General features: G+C 45.0%; 1 protein-coding gene and 1 pseudogene across 2 annotated transcripts in view; one reads left to right on the forward strand and one right to left on the reverse strand.

The window, feature by feature from the left end:
* WDTC1 (WD and tetratricopeptide repeats 1) overlaps window positions 1-16,670 on the reverse strand; it is a 70,979-nt gene that overhangs the window by 19,351 nt on the left and 34,958 nt on the right. For both annotated transcript variants that reach the window (XM_049774724.1, XM_049774722.1), the window contains exons 4-6: window positions 4,800-4,846; window positions 4,176-4,287; window positions 1,001-1,188 (exon numbers count right to left, since the gene is read on the reverse strand). In XM_049774724.1, coding sequence (XP_049630681.1) covers window positions 1,001-1,188; window positions 4,176-4,287; window positions 4,800-4,846 — 347 coding nt within the window. The remainder of the gene's footprint in view (window positions 1-1,000; window positions 1,189-4,175; window positions 4,288-4,799; window positions 4,847-16,670) is intronic.
* Window positions 9,752-10,228, forward strand: LOC126010887 (RNA-binding protein 4-like; annotated as a pseudogene).

The following is a 16,670-nucleotide window of genomic DNA, read 5'->3' on the forward strand; positions in this document are numbered from 1 at the left end:
TGCTCTTTGAAAATATTGTTTTTGGGGCCAGAGAGATAGCACTGCGGTAGGGCGTTTGCCTTGCAAGCAGCCGACCCAGGACCGATGTTGATTCGAATCTCAGCATCCCATATGGTCCCCTGTGCCTGTCAGAAGCAATTTCTGAGCACAGAGCCAGGAGGAACCCCTGAGCGCCGCTGGGTGTGACCCAAAAACCAAAAAAAGAGAAAATATTGGGGCCGGAGAGATAGCATGGAGGTAGGACGTTTGCCTTGCATGCAGAAGGATGGTGGTTCGAATCCCAGCATCCCATATGGTCCCCCAAGCCTGCCAGGAGTGATATCTGAGCATAGAGCCAGGAGTAACCCCTGAGTGCTACCAGGTGTGACCCAAAAAAAAACCAAAACCAAAACAAAAGAGTTAAAAAGAAAATAGTTTTCATTACATCATTCCCTGCTCAGAAAATCAGAGACTCCCTTCTAAGCCTGCCTCGCTCCTCTTCTCTCCTCTTTCTCTCTCTCCCCCTCCCCCATATTCAGCAGTGTTGGGACTACTCTGGGCTCAGTGACCATATGGTTGGTGCTGGGGAATCTAACTGGATTTGACCACATGCAAGGGAAGTACTTTAACTTTCTTATTATCACTCTGCCCCTTGAGAACTTGACAAATAAGATGATCTTTCAATGATAGTAAGACAAAAAATCCCAAATACATCCCAACCCATAGTCACTGTGAAAGCCCATCCGAGGCAAAGTTACTGAAGTGGTAAAAGAAGGTCAACAGATGGAATGCATTACAGGAGCAGGTAAAAGGAGGGGTAGGTGGGGAAGAAGTCGAGGAAGGGGTAAAACTATGTTCTCCACCAAGTGTGCCCATAAACAATTGCCCTGGGCAGACAAATGTGGAATGAATCGCTGGAGAAAAGAAGCCTAGCTGTGGAAAGCAGTAGCAGAGGCAGGTGGACGGGGAGAGGACATGGAGTGGGAAAAGTCACCAGCCCCTTTCTGCCTTGAGCCCTTACCGGATAAGCCCATCCTCAGCAGCACTCCAGAATGTATTAGGCCACATGGGCGCCGTGGCAATGCGCTTCACTCGGTTTGTGTGGTCTCCAAACATGTGGATGGTCTCCTTTACTGTCAGATCATGGACATGCACCTTGGAGTCAGCTGCTCCCGTGATCAAGATTCGGTCCCCAGCATGAGGCAGGAACTGTTCCAGAGAAATGAAGAAAACGATATGGGTGCAGGTTTGGCTCTAGATGGAAACTAGTCTGGATGTTAGCATCTTCTTGCCCTCTTCATATCAGGTAAGAAAACGAACCCTTTTAAAATACTACACCAGGAAAACTGGCTCTAGAGCAGGAGCCCAAGGTTATTTTCAGTTTGTCTGCAGAAGTTAGCTTGTGTGGGGAAACCTAAGGAGCTCTTTTTTTGTCTTGGGGCCCCAGCAGGTGGTGCTCAAGGGCAATTTTTGAGTCTGTACTGGGGGTATTTTCTAGTAGTATTCAAGGAACCATGCAGTACTGGGGGCTCAATCATCCCACACCTGTCCTTGTGGGGAACTTCACTTGAGCCACTGAACTCACATTGTTGGCCCTGACTGTAAATTTGTTCCAAGCCAAGAAGGCATCTGCTTGAACATTTTCCTAGGGAAGGACCCCAGGGTACAGTCCATGGTAGATTGCTCCACATAAAACTTTGTTTTCTGGGAACTCACTGCCCTAAGCTTGAGAGCCCTGTTGGGGCCTTGATCAGCCTAAGTCCCAGATCTTCCCATGGGACATGACAGAGTAATGTTATACACTCATTTTGTGGCCCCACCAATGACTTTCCCTCCACTCTATGCATTCTTCTTCTTCTTTTTTTTATTTTTTGGCCACATTTGGTGATGCTCAGGGGTTACTCCTGGCTAGGTGCTCAGAAATCGCTCCTGGCTTGGGGACCATATGGGACTCCGAGTATCAAACCCAGGTTCGTCCTGGGTCAGCTTCGTGCAAAGCAAATGCCTTACCATTGTGCTATTGCTCTGGCCCATTTTTCTTTTCAATTTTTTTTTTGGTTTTTGGGCCACACCCGGCGATGCTCAGGGGTTACTCCTGGCTGTCTGCTCAGAAATAGCTCCTGGCAGGCACGGGGGACCATATGGGACACTGGGATTCGAACCAACCACCTTAGGTCCTGGATCGGCTGCTTGCAAGGCAAATGCCGCTGTGCTATCTCTCTGGGCCCTTCTTTTCAATTTTTTTAAACTTTATTTATTTATTGGTTGGTTTTTGGGCCACACCCAGCAGCACTCAGAGGTCACTCCTGGCTTCTGCACTCAGAAATTGCCCCTGGCAGGCTGGGTGACCATCTGAGATGGCAGGAATCGAAATGGGTCCCTCACAGGTTGGCCGCATGTAAGGCAATCGCCCTACTGCTGTGCTATCTCTCTGGCCCCTCTCTATTTTTTTCATAATGGAAAAGCTTCCAACCAATAAGGCAAAATGAGTACTGGCATGTGAGTTTGTTGTATATGAAAATATTTCCATAAGATTATTCTTTGCCTGTTGTCCCACTTTGACCTTCCAGGTGGGGGCGCGGTTGAGAGCTGAATAAATAGTTGGGGAGTGAGGTGTTCAGGGTCTTTTGGAGAGTTTGTTGGCTGGCTCCAGGTGTTTTTTGGAGCTTGCAGCAGGCAAAGGACTCTCTTCGCCCAACCTTTTACCCCTTAACTCTTCTGTCTGTATGGATTATTTGCTGCGAATAATAAATATTACCAAGATATCCCCCCAAAAGGGGACTAGGGGATAGGAATCAATTTCTCATTCTGGGAGCTCTTTGAGGATACACAAATAACCAACAAAAGAGACGGGACCCCACAGGTGGGGGCAACATGAGGTATCATTCTGCATTTAAAGAGCTGAAATTCCACTTGACTTCAAATGTTCACACAAACACAATTCACTCTTTCAACACTTACTTCTCTAGTGGCAGACCAGGACAAGGAACAAAGAAAATAAATAGAATTCAATCACTTTTAGAGACAACTAACTAGTAGGTTTTAATCTTGTCTGAAGATAGTATAGTCAATCTAATAGAAATAAGCAAATGAATCCTTGCTAAAAATTTGTGGCACCACAGGGTCCCCTGAGTACCCCTGGGAGTGACTTCTGTACATCAAGCTTAGAATAGGTCCTCCTTGCATCTCAGGTGTGCCACTCCCTAAAGGGAAGCTGTGCCATATCCTACACACCATAGGTGCCACTAGGGGGAGCTCATTGGTTAAATAACGTGTTCCACTACAGAGACGAAGCCTCATCCACATTATAATTATTTTAAACTTTTTTTTTTTTTTGGGGGGGGGCCACACCCGGCGGTGCTCAGTGGTTTCTCCTGGCTGTCTGCTCAGAAATAGCTCCTGGCAGGCACGGGGGACCATATGGGACACCGGGATTCGAACCAACCACCTTTGGTTCTAGATCGGCTGCTTGCAAGGCAAACGCCGCTGTGCTATCTCTCCGGGCCCCACATTATAATTATTTTATTAATTTTGGTGTCATACTTCAGGGCTTACTTTTGACTCTGTACTCAGGGATTACTTCTGTGGTTCCTGGGAGATATTCTTCAGTGCTAGGGACAAAATCAGGCCACATGTAATGCAAGCTAGCATGCATCTTACTTGCTTCATTAGCACCCTGCCCCCTTCATATTATTTTAATATAACAGAAAAAAGGTCTGTGATCATAAGTGCCTTATCTAATGTCTTACTGTTAGGAAATATCAGTCTTTGCCAAATTCAGTCTCTGAACTCACAGTTTATTAATTATTTCAGTGGAGATATTAATTTTGTGGGCTATTTTTCTTCTAAAAATTAAATGATTTGTTTATTCATACATATGAGTTTATACCCTCAGCTACTTCCTCTTTCAGATGACCAAATGGACTCAGAGATGTCAGGTGATTTCTTAAATTACAGAACTTCCAAGAGGCAGGAAAGGTGGGAGTCAAACATAGGTCTGACTGCTCTCTAAAGTTATGCTCAGAACAGTCTCCCATTGCCCTTGCATATATATATTAGCTCTCCAAGAATCTCTTCTCACTCTAAGAGAAGAAGCAGAGCATGGTAAATGTGATGGTGACTCCAAGAGGCACAAGAGATACCCACATAATTGTACTCACATCCCCGTTACTTGGTCCATGGCATCTCCTGCTTACCTTAACAGAGAAGATATTTGCAGTGTGACCCGTGTGCATAGAGAGCAGCTTCTTATGGTGCAGTGGGTCCCACACAATTGTGTGCTGGTCATCGGAGCCAGAAGCCAGCAAGCTGCAAGCAGAGTGAGGGGTTCAACCTCTTCCCAAGTTCTGAGTCCCCTCCTCCTTTTCTATACATGCCGATGAGGAAGAATTAGGTGACACAGAACTTAAATAGGTGTCAAAGGATTTCAAGATATTTTTTGGGGGGGGGCACAATTGGCAGTGTTCAGGGGCTACTCCTGGCTCTGTGCTCAGGAATTACTTCTGGCAGGCTTGGGGAACCGTACGGGATACCAAGGATTGAACCCTGGTCAGCTGTGTGCAAAGCAAGCATCCTACCCTCTCTCTCAAATTTATCATTTTTCCTTAAATACACTTGTTCATAAATTTGAAATGTTTGGTTGGTCATCCAACCTTTTATGTATCTAAGATTGATTGTTTAACTGTGTTGATAATAACACATGTAGCAAAGAGCAAAAATGGCTTGGATCAACTCTCTAGCACTATAAAGAGCGAGAACAATTTTCTTCTCCCAGCATCTTGACTACTCAGCATCTTGGAGGTGCTATAGATCATACTTACTCTCCTTTTTCATTCCACTCCAGACAGTTGACACATCCTGAGTGACCCTGGTAAAGTAAATGGAACAGAATAAGATAACCAGTTAGATATTCTTCTGGGGAATTCAACATTAAGAAGTAGATCTGGGACAGGAGAGATAGCATGGAGGTAAGGCATTTGCCTTTCCTTTAGAAAGCTGGTGGTTCGAATCCTGGCATCCCATATGGTCTTCTGAGCCTGCCAGGAGCAATTTCTGAGCATTGAGCCAGGAGTAACCCCTGAGTGCTGCCAACTGTGACCCCAAAACAAACAAACAAAAAGAAGTGGAACCAAGGAGCTTAGAGCAATAGCACAGAGACGGCATTTGCCTTACATATAGCTGACCCAAGTTCAATCCTCAGCATCCCATATGGTCCTCGGAACCTGACAGGATTAATTTCTGAACACAGAGCCAAAGGTAACACTGTCAGATGTGGCCCCAAACCAAACAAACAAAAAAGTGGAACTGAACAAGTAAACTAACCTTACTATCCTCAATGCTTTCTAGGTGCAAAGAGGTAACCTTTTGGTCATCTGAAGTGAACTGCCTGGCTTCTTGCAATATATGAAGTACTTTTTTTTTTTTTTTTTTTTTTTTTTGGTTTTTGGGTCACACCCAGTAGCGCTCAGGGGACCATATGGGATGCTGGAATTCAAACCACCGTCCTTCCATATGCAAGGCAAACGTCCTACCTCCATGCTATTTCTCCAGCCCCATATAAAGTACTTTCATAGTCATAATCTCATTTTATAACTGAACACTTGGAATCATAAAGGGAAAATTTCATGAATCATATTTTTTAGATACATAAATTGAAGTTCACTAGTGAGCAGGTAAAGTGATATCCAAATCAACATTATCTCTACCAAACTTCTTAGCCACAGAAAATTGGTCCAGAGGAGCATCTGACCCAAAGGTCAGAATGAGAAGACTACTCTTTCATTCATTTGGAGTAGACTGAATTTAATACCCACTTCATACCCATTCCATGTAGTTACTGTTCAGATGCTGGGGTTACATTAGCATACAAAACAAAGTCCCTGATCTTCTGGAACTTGCTTTAGGTAGACAAAGTCTGGTCTAGTAATATACATTTGGCTAACAAAAGGATATTATGCATGTCTGTGAGTGTGTCTGAGTGTGAATGTGATCTTTAGCTTGCAAATTCCCAGAGTAGGGACCAGCAAGGTGGTGCTAGAAGTAAGGTGTCTGCCTTGCAAGCGCTAGCCAAGGAAGGACCACGGTTCGATCCCCGGCATCCCATATGGTCCCCCCAAGCCTGGGACGATTGCTGAGCGCTTAGCCAGGAGTAACCCCTGAGCATCAAATGGGTGTGGCCTGAAAAACAAACAAACAAAAAAAAATTCCCAGAGTATAGAGGATCTTGAACAACTGCTCTGAGGATTTATAAAAATCTGGATACAAGGGCCTGAGAGATAGCATGGAGGTAGGGCATTTGCCTTGCATGCAGAAGGATGGTGGTTCGAATTCCAGCATCCCACATGGTCCCCTGAGCCTACCAGGAGTGATTTCTGAGCTTAGAGCCAGGAGTAACCCCTGAGCACTGCCGGTGTGACCCCAAAACCCAAAAATACAAAACAAAAACAAAAACAAAAACTGGATACAGTATTCACAGAATAATGATATCTTATGGCTATTCAAGTCCTGATCCTATAGAACCTACTATGCTAGTTAGCAAAAGGGTCTTTGTAGATGAGATGCAGTTAAGATGAGATCAGGAGATAATCCTAGTTTATTCAGATGGGTCTAATATAATCACATCTGCCCTTCAAATAAGAAGGCTTCTCTTGACTGAAGATAACTAGAGTGATGTCAGTCCAAACATGGCTCAGTGGTAGAGCATTTGCCTTATACAAGTGAGGTTTCTGGGTTTGATTCTTTAGCTAAGGATAGCACCTGATCATGGAGCCTAAAGTTAAACCCAAGCATCCTCAAAGTATATCCAAATAAACCCCCAAATAAAACCATTTTTCCAGTGCTTGTCAAAGGTATTTTATCTAAAAAATACTTAAGAAAATTTTATTAGGGGGCCAGAGTGATAGTACAATGGTAGGGTGTTTACATTGCACTCGGCTGACTGAGGGTGGACCCAGATTCAGTTCCCGGCATCCCATATGACCAGCCTGCCAGGAGCTATTTTTGACAGAGAGCCAGGAGTTATCCCTGAGTATCACTAGGTGGGGCCCAAAAACAAGAAAAGAAGGGGCCGGAGAGCTAGCACAGCGGTGTTTGCCTTGCAAGCAGCCGATCCAGGACCTAAGGTGGTTGGTTCGAATCCCAGTGTCCCATATGGTCAGCCAGGAGTAACCCCAGAGCAATGCTGGGTGTGTCCCAAATACCAAAACCAAAACCAAAACCAAAACAAACAAACAAACAAAAAAACAAGAAAAGGGGCGCGGAGAGATAGCACAGCGGTGTTTGCCTTGCAAGCAGCCGATCCAGGACCTAAGGTGGTTGGTTCAAATCCCAGTGTCCCATATGGTCCCCCGTGCCTGCCAGGAGCTATTTCTGAGCAGACAGCCAGGAGTATCCCCTGAGCATTGCTGGGTGTGGCTCAAAAACAAAAACAAAAAAACAAAAACAAAAACAAAAAAACAGAAAAGAAAAAGGAAAATTTGATTAAATTCAAGAGTAATAAAGAGAGAAAGAGAGAAAAAGAAAGAAAATTTGATTAAATTCAAGAATATCTTATGCTCTCAAAAATCTACTGAAAGAAAGCCAACAGGTGAATCAGAGGAAAGCAGGTAGGCGTTGACAATTCTTCCTAAGGAAAGCCAGTTGCATACTTATACATGATGCCCTACTGCTTATCAGATCTGTGTTTGATTTAAAATACACCAAAGAGAAGGGAGAGAGAGAGGAGAGAGTGAGGGAGAGAAAGAAGAGAGAAGAGAGATGAGAGAGAGAGAGGAGAGAAGAAAAAAGAATATCTGTCCCAGAGACAGGCAGAGGGTGGGCAGGAGGGAAACTAAGGACATTGGTGGTGGGAAATGTGCACTGGTGAAGGGTGTTGTACCTTGTATGACTGAAACTCAATCACGAACAACTTAGCAATAGTGAAAAACAAAATAAAAACCCCAACTGTATTCTGAACAACCTTGTAACCACGTGTTTAAATAAATTTTAAAAAGACAACAAAGGGGGCCGGGTAGGTGGCGCTGGAGGTAAGGTGTCTGCCTTGCAAGCGCTAGCCAAGGAAGGACCATGGTTCGATCCCCCGGCGTCCCATATGGTCCCCCCCAAGCCAGGGGCGATTTCTGAGCACATAGCCAGGAGTAATCCCTGAGCCTCAACCGGGTGTGGCCCAAAAACAAAAAAACAAAAAAACAAACAAACAAAAAAAAGACAACAAAGAAGCTATACATATATCCCAACATTACAAAAATAAAGTATGGGGGCCAGAGAGATAGCACAGCGGTAGAGCATTTGCCTTGCATGCAGCCTACAGACCCAGGTTGATTTCCGGCATCCCCTACAGACTCAGGTTCGATTCCTCACATTCCATATGGTCCCTCGAGCCTGCCAGGAGCGATTTCTGAGCACAGAACCAGGAGTAACCCCTGAGCACCACCGGGGTGTGGCCAAAAACTAAACAAAAACAACAACAAAAAGTATGAAGATGGGCCCGGAGAGATAGCACAGCGGCGTTTGCCTTGCAAGCAGCCGATCCAGGACCAAAGGTGGTTGGTTCGAATCCCGGTGTCCCATATGGTCCCCCGTGCCTGCCTGAGCAGACAGCCAGGAGTAACCCCTGAGCACCGCCGGGTGTGGCCCCCCAAAAAAAAAAAAAAGTATGAAGAGAAAGGAAAAGCCAAATATGAAAAAAGAGTTTATAAAATAAGACTTTCAAGCCTAGAAAACTAAAATAGGGAGACTTCATGAATGGAAAGATAAATGAAGAGCTAAGAGCCAATGGAACAATTCTAAATACCTTAAATGGTTGAACTACAAAATGACAGCTTACAATATTATTAACATGTACTATATTCTTTTGGTTATTACCTCTACATATATAAATAAGGGAAGGCTTTTCTACTCAATTATCATTCTTTACCTTTCCTTTAATATTTTTGTTTTTTTTTGGGTCACACCTGGCAACACTCAGGGGTTACTCTTGACTCTATGCTCAGAAATCGCTCCTGGCAGCCTTGGGGGACCATATGGGATGCCAGGATTTGAACCACCGTCCTTCTGCATGCAAGTCAAATGTCCTGCCTCCATGCTATCTCTCCAGCACCCCTAATTTTTCTTTTTCTTTTCGGATTTTAGACCACATCTAGCAATGCTCAGGGTTTGCTACTATACTCAGCGATCACTTCTCAAGGGCTCTGGGGTACTGTAGCGAGTAATGGGGATTGAACCTTGATTAGATACACCACGCGAGGCCCTACCTGTACTATTGCTTCAGCCCCAATTTTCCCTGTAATATACTCTAGCAACATCTATCCTTTGGTTTGATCAGCTGAATTTAAAAAGTTTGAAACCTAGAATATCAACTGTTACTGGAATTGGACCTGGGCAATGCAGTCTTAGAAAAGGTAATTTTTGGTCAGAAGCCTCCGCGCTGCGCCGCGAGGAAGGAGGGAGGGAGGGAGGGAGAGGGAGAGGGAGAGGGAGAGGGAGGGAGAGGGAGAGGGAGAGAGGGAGAGAGGGAGAGAGGGAGAGAGGGAGAGAGGGGGGAGAGAGGGAGAGAGGGGGGGAGAGAGGGAGGGAGAGAGGGAGAGAGAGAGAGAGAGAGAGAGAGAGAGGGGGAGAGAGGGAGAGAGGGAGAGAGAGGGGGAGAGAGGGAGAGAGGGAGGGAGGGAGAGAGAGAGAGAGAGAGAGAGAGAGAGAGAGAGAGAGAGAGAGAGAGAGAGAGAGAGAGAGAGAGAGAGAGAGACCCCAGCCGGTGCCATGCGGGCCCGCGTCGGAGATGGTGAAGCTGTTCATCGGCAACCTGCCCTGCGAGGCCACCAAGCAGGAGATCCGCGCCCTCTTCAAGCAGTACGGCAAGGTGCTGGAATGGCATCATCAAGAACTACGGCTTCGTGCACATCGAGGACAAGACGGCGGCCGAGGATGCCATCCGCAACCTGCACCATTACAAGCTGCACGGCGTCAACATCAACGTGGAGGCCAGCAAGAACAAGAGCAAGACGTCCACCAAGCTGCACGTGGGCACCAACAAGGAGCTGTGGGCCAAGTTCGAAGAGTACGGGCCCGTCATCGAGTGCCACATCGTGAAAGACTACCGTACGCCTTCGTGCACATGGAGCGTGCGGAGAACGCCGTGGAGGCCATCAGGGGCCTCGACAACACGGAGTTTCAAGGTGAACCGCTCACCCTAGCCTCTTCGGGAGAGAGAGGCCCGCAGACCACGGCTTTGCACAGAAACCAGGTCGCTAAGTAAAAGGAAGGGTGAGGTCACGCCACAGCTGTTATGTGGTTGATGGCCAAGAATTAGGTGTAGGTGATGAGCCTTAATGGAGAATGCTTGAGACTCGGTGGCTTTATCCTGGGCAAATGAAATGGGGCTGCACAGGCCTTTGAGGGCTTAAGTTTGCAGACCCTAAAACTAGTTAGTTCAGTTGGTACAAAAATGCGGATGATTTCTCTAGCGACCCGGGTGCACGGGAGGGCTGGTCATAGAACGTAGCAATTAGCTCCATTTATTGCCTCACCGATGCCAACTTCTGAGTTACTTGACATTGTACAATTTTCAGAGACTGGCAAAGGCAACTTCAGTAACACTCGGGAGCTGAGTCCCTGTTAAGCTTCCTCATTTAGACCCCACTCAAACCTTAGGAAAGATAAGTCTTCAGCTAGTCATTGTCTCTAAAGGATAGAGCTCTTGCTGTTTTCCCGTTACCCTGGTACCAAGTTTTCTTTTGAGAATGAGACAACTCAGAATAAAAGACTAAATTCAAAAAAAAGGAAAAAAAAAAAGAGAAAAGGTAATTTTTGGGGGCCGGAGAGATAACATGGAGGTGGGGAGTCTGCCCTGCATGCAGAAGGACGGTGGTTTGAATCCCGGCATCCCATATGGTCCCCTGTGACTGCCAGGGGCGATTTCTGAGCATAGAGCCAGGAGTAACCCCAGAGCGCTGCCGGGTGTGACCCCAAAAAACAAACAAAAAAAAAAAAGGTAATTTTTTTGTTCTGTTTTGTTTTTTGGTTTTTGGGTCACACTCGGCAGCACTCAGGGGTTACTCCAGGCTCTATGCTCAGAAATCACTCCTGGCAGGCTTGGGAGACCATATAGATGCCAGAATTCGAACCCCGTCCTTTTGCATGCAAGGCAAACGCCCTACCTCCACACTATCTCTCCAGCTCCCAGAAAAAGGTGATTTTAATGGAAGTGGCTTGACAAGAAAGATCAAAAACCAAAAATGGGTTGGAGAGATAGTAGAGCAGACAGGCACTTGCCTGGCATGTGGTAAAAGGCTTGCTCCTAGGCATCCCACCTGGTCACCTGTCGACCACCAGGAGTAATTCCTGGTGAATGCAGAGTCAGAGTAAGCCCCGAGCACAGGCGGGTGTGGCTCTCCCAAAATAAAAACACTAAATTAGCCCTTAAAATTAAAGGCTTCTGGGCCCGGAGAGATAGCACAGTGGCGTTTGCCTTGCAAGCAGCCGATCCAGGACCAAAGGTGGTTGGTTCGAATCCCGGTGTCCCATATGGTCCCCCTGTGCCTGCCAGGAGCTATTTCTGAGCAGACAGCCAGGAGTAACCCCTGAGCACTGCCAGTTCGGCCCCAAAACAAAAAACAAAAAACAAAAAACAAACAAAAAAGGGGCCGGCGAGGTGGCGCTAGAGGTAAAGTGTCTGCCTTTCAAGCGCTAGCCAAGGACCGCGGTTCGATCCCCCGGCATCCCATATGGTCCCCCCAAGCCAGGGGCAATTTCTGAGCGCTTAGCCAGGAGTAACCCCTGAGCATCAAATGGGTGTGGCCTGAAAATCCAAAAAAAAAAAAAAAAAATTAAAGGCTTCTTGGGGAGATTGGGAAACTGACAAGGGTAGAACTGTTACATTGGTGGTGGGACTGGTATTGGGATATTAAATGCCAGAAATAACAGTATTATAAACTACTCTATAAATCATAAATGTCTAAAATAAAGAAATGTAGGGCCAGAGCGTTGGTGCAGTTTTGGCATCCCATATGGTCCCCCAAGCCTGCCAGGAGTGATTTCTGAGTGCAGAGCCAGGAGTAACCCTTGAGCACTGCCAGGTGTGACCCAAAAACCAAGAAAAGGGAGAAAAATACCCACAAAGAACTTTCAAGAAAATAGATCCTACCTTACACTTTCCAGAAGAAATATTTCCCCCTGTCAAGACTTTGCATTTATAAAGTGTGATATATAGAGTTTAAATGTTTTAGGCCATGCTTAGTGGCTCTTTAAGTAGAGCTCAGGGGACTAGGTGCTGGGGATCTATGTGGTATTGAGTATCAAACTCAGCACTATGCTTTATTCCTTTGAGTTATTTCTGGTCCCCAAAAGTGGTGGTGATTTTTGTTGTTGTTTGGTTTATTTTTGTTTTTGGTGGTAGAGGGACTAGAACCCAGGATCTCACACATGTGAAGCAAGCATACTATCCCAACTGAGCTACATTCCCAACCCCTTAACGTGTTATCATTTTAAAGCTACTGAGTTTGTGGTACTGTATTTTTCATATCATAAGATGCACCTCTCCCTCCTCAAAAAAAAGAAGGGGGAAAAGTGTTATGCCTCCTTTATTGCACAGTCATACTACATAGCATGAGCAAGCAGGATAATGCACTGTCACTGTGACATATAGAGCTTTTGTCTAAAACTATTTAATTGCTGCTGTGACTTTTTTTCCTTGTCTAAAAACTATGTGGGTCTTACGGTCAGGTGCATCTTATAGAGTGAAAATACGGTAATTTGTTATGGCAGATAATATGAAAATAAACAAACAGAATTCAACATCATTATCTTGTTTATGAAATATGAAACATGTACGATTAAGTTTTCCATGGATAACAAAAACCATGCTCAGAGAGATTAGGTAACCTATTTTGATTATTGTGATTTATAGTAAGAAATATATTTTTGTCATCCTTGTTTCTGGCACAGAGCTCCTAAAAACCTTGGAATTCCTAAGTGATAAGAGAAATATTTTTGTTTTGGAATTTTGGGGCCACATGTGCATGTGCTGGGGTTACTCCAAGCTCTGTGCTCAAGAGCAGTGGACATTTACCTTACACGCTGCTGATCAGGGTTCGATCCCCAGCATCCAATATGGTCCCTCAAGCTTGTCAGAAGCGATTTCTGAGCACAGATCCAGGAGTAAACCCTGAGCACCACTGGGTGTGACCCTCTGCTCCCCTAAAAACTAACCCAACAACAAATAAGCTCTGTACTCAAGAGTCACTCCAGCTGGTGCTCAGGGAACCATAAAGTGCTGGGAACTGAACCTGGGACTCAAGAATGCAAAGTATGTGTTCAGCCTTTGAGTTATTTCTCTGGACTATTAAATTCTCTGGACTACCTTAGAGACTGGAAGATAGTACAGTGATAGCAGAACAGTGGATAATGGGTTTGCCTTGCACAAGTCAGAATTGGGTTGAACGTTCAATCCTTGGTACCATATAAGGTTCTCTGAGCACCTTCAGGTGTAATTCCCTAAGCAGAGTCAGGAGGAAGTCCTGAGCAAAGTCAGGTGTGGCTTTCCATCCCAAATAGTTTTTTTTTTTTTTAATTTTTTTAAATTTTTGGGCCACACCCGGTGATGCTCAGGGGTTACTCCTGGCTATGTGCTCAGAAATCGCTCCTGGTTTGGGGGACCATATGGGACGCCAGAATCTTGGTCCGTCCTAGGTCAGATGTGTGTAAGGCAAACCTTACTGCTGCGCCACTGCTCCGGCCCCACCAAACAGGTATCTTTTTTTTTTTCCCCCAAACAGGTATCTTAATAATTATAATAAATTATTTTTGCCATACCCCATTGGTTAATGAGGCTACTTTAGGAAAGCACCTAAGGATGGGGCTAGTTGCCAGAGGAACAAATCATGTGATAAGAGGTTTGGGAACTTTCAGTTCTACCCCCAAGGGAGGGGGAGAAGGGCTGGAGGTTGACCAGAAGAACATCAAATGTCCATGATTTAATCAATCAACTGAAAGTAATGAAATATCCATAAAATCCCAAAGGACAGGATTCAGAATGCTTCTGGGTAGATGACCATGTGGAGATTAGAGGAGTCTGGCATGCTCACTGAGAAGGCACAGAAGCTCTGCACATCTCACCACATACCTTGCCTAAGGCATCTCTTTCCTCTGGTGGTTCTTGCATTATATTGAATTTAGTAAACTGTTCCTCGAATCTAATTTTTACCACTTAGGTGACCTTGGGAATGCTCATCTTTTCCCTCCCTTCTTTTCCTTTTCCTTCAATTTATTTCTGTCATTATGACAGGGGGTTATATACATGCTGGGCAGTGGATCCGTGCTCTCTGGGGATCAGATACTTCAAATTGCTTTGTATCCTGGCTCTGATGCCCCTACATCTCTTTCTCAGTTGCTGTATCTGCACTGGGTCACATGCCCCACCTGCTGTGCTGCAGGCAGCTGGCTAGGCATTGCACTTTTTGTTTTGGTTTTGGGCAAATACTCAGCTGTGCCCAGGATTTACATCTGACTCTGGTGGTACTTGGGGTACCACATAAGATTCTGGGGGATCAAACCCGGTTTGTTTCATACAAGGCAAGCATCCTGCCTGTTGTAATATCTCTCTAGCTCCTGAATTTTCTTTTTTCTGGTTTACTGGGGTGTTTTTTGTTTGTTTGTTTGTTTGTTTTGGGCCATACCTGGCAGAATTTAAGATTTACTCTTGGAGGGGCTAGAGAGATAGCATGGAGGTAAGTGTTTACCTTGCATGCAGAAGATCGGTGGAACAAATCCCGGCATCCCATATGGTCCCCTGAGACTGCCAGGAGTGATTTCTGAGCACAGAGCCAGGAGTAACCCCTGAGAGCAGCCGGATCTGACCCAAAACCACCCCCCCAAAAAAAAAATTTTTACTCCTGGCTCTGTGTTCATGAATTACTCCTGGCAGGCTCTGGGAACCATACAGGGGACCACCCCAAGGCTACTCTCAACTCCATGCTTAGGAGTTACTTTTGGCAATGCTGGGAGTCCCTTTGCAGTGCTGTGTATCTAGCCATTGAGCTATTTCTCTGACCTGATTTTTGTTTTTAAACCTGTGTCTAGGTTGTTTCCAGAGTTTGGCTTTGGTAAATAGCACTGCAATGAATATATGTATGAGGGAGGGATTTTTGTATTGTATTTTTGTGTTCATAGAGTATATTCCTAGGAGTGGCCCTTCAACAGATGAATGGCTAATGAAACTGTGGTACATATAAACAATGGAATATTATGCAGCCATCAGAAAAGATGAAGTCATGAAATTTTTGTATGCATAGATGTAATGGAATCTATTATGCTGAGTGAAATTAGTCAGAGAGACACACACACACATACAGAATAGTCTCATTCATCTATGGGTTTTAAGAAAATTAAAGACATTACTGTAATAAGGCCCAGAGACAATAGCATTAAAGGCTGGAAGGGCCAGAAGGACTGGCTCACAATTTGAAACACCACAAAGAGTGGTGAACACTGTTAGGAAAATAACTACACTAACAACTAGCATGACAATGTTAAAGAATGAGAGAGGTAGAATGCCTGTCATGAATACAGGCAGGGGTGCAGGGGGAGGTCATTGGTGGTGAGAATGTTGCACTGGTGAAGGGGGTTATTCTGTTTATGACTGAAACCCAATTACAAACATGCTTGTAATCATGGTGCTTAAATAAAGATATATATTAAAAAAAAAAACAAAAACAAAACACCTTTGCCTAAGGGCCAGAGTAATAGCACAGCAGTAGGGCATTTGCCTTGCATGCGACCAACCCGAGATGGACCCAGGCTCGATCCCTGGCTTCCCATATAGTTCCCTGAGCCTGACAAGAGCGATTTATGAGTGCAGAGCCAGGACTGCTGCCACCGGATGTGGCCCCAAAACAAAAACAAATAAACAAAATAAAACCTGTGTCTACCAGTTTTATCTGGTTTTAATTCCCAGTTTTCATTTTATCATTTGTTATTTCTGTTGTCTCTGATGAACACACATGTGCTAATGAACACTTTCTTTTTTTTTTGTTTGTTTGTTTTTTGTTTTTTTTTTTTGTTTTTTGGCTACATCCGGCGTTGCTCAGAGGTTACTCCTGGCTGTCTGCTCAGAAATAGCTCCTGGCAGGCACGGGGGACCATATGGGACACGGGGGTTCGAACCAACCACCTTTGGTCCAGGATCTGCTGCTTGCAAGGCAAATGCCGCTGTGCTATCTCTCTGGGCCCCTAAAATGCAATCTTGATGTGACACTGTTGCCAATGATTCCAGGCCCCACAACAAAAATGTATTAGCACTGGTGCACTACAACTAAATATGTGGGACCCAATGAGCACAAGCAGTCAACTGTACAATCACAGCAACCAGGTGTGCCAAATATCAGTCATCACAATCACTACCAAAAGGAGAAAAATTAATTAACGGAATTAGTTACCATCTTATATTTGCTGATTTAACTGTGAGTTTGGGAAATGGAGCAAAGTTCAAGTTTTGCATGCTGGAAACCAGGGTTTGATCCTTGTGCTGGGTATGATCCAAAACCAAAAAACACTACAGAAAGGTACAAATAACAATTACTCCCCTTTTTGGTGTTTAAGCAATACTACAGTAGGTAGGGCATTTGCCTCCAATGAAACCAACCTGGGTTAGATCCCTGGCATCCCACCAGGAGTAATTCCTGAAGGTATTCCCAGGAGTAAGC

Source organism: Suncus etruscus, chromosome 6 (genome assembly GCF_024139225.1).
Source record: "Suncus etruscus isolate mSunEtr1 chromosome 6, mSunEtr1.pri.cur, whole genome shotgun sequence".
Taxonomy (NCBI): Eukaryota; Metazoa; Chordata; class Mammalia; order Eulipotyphla; family Soricidae; genus Suncus; species Suncus etruscus.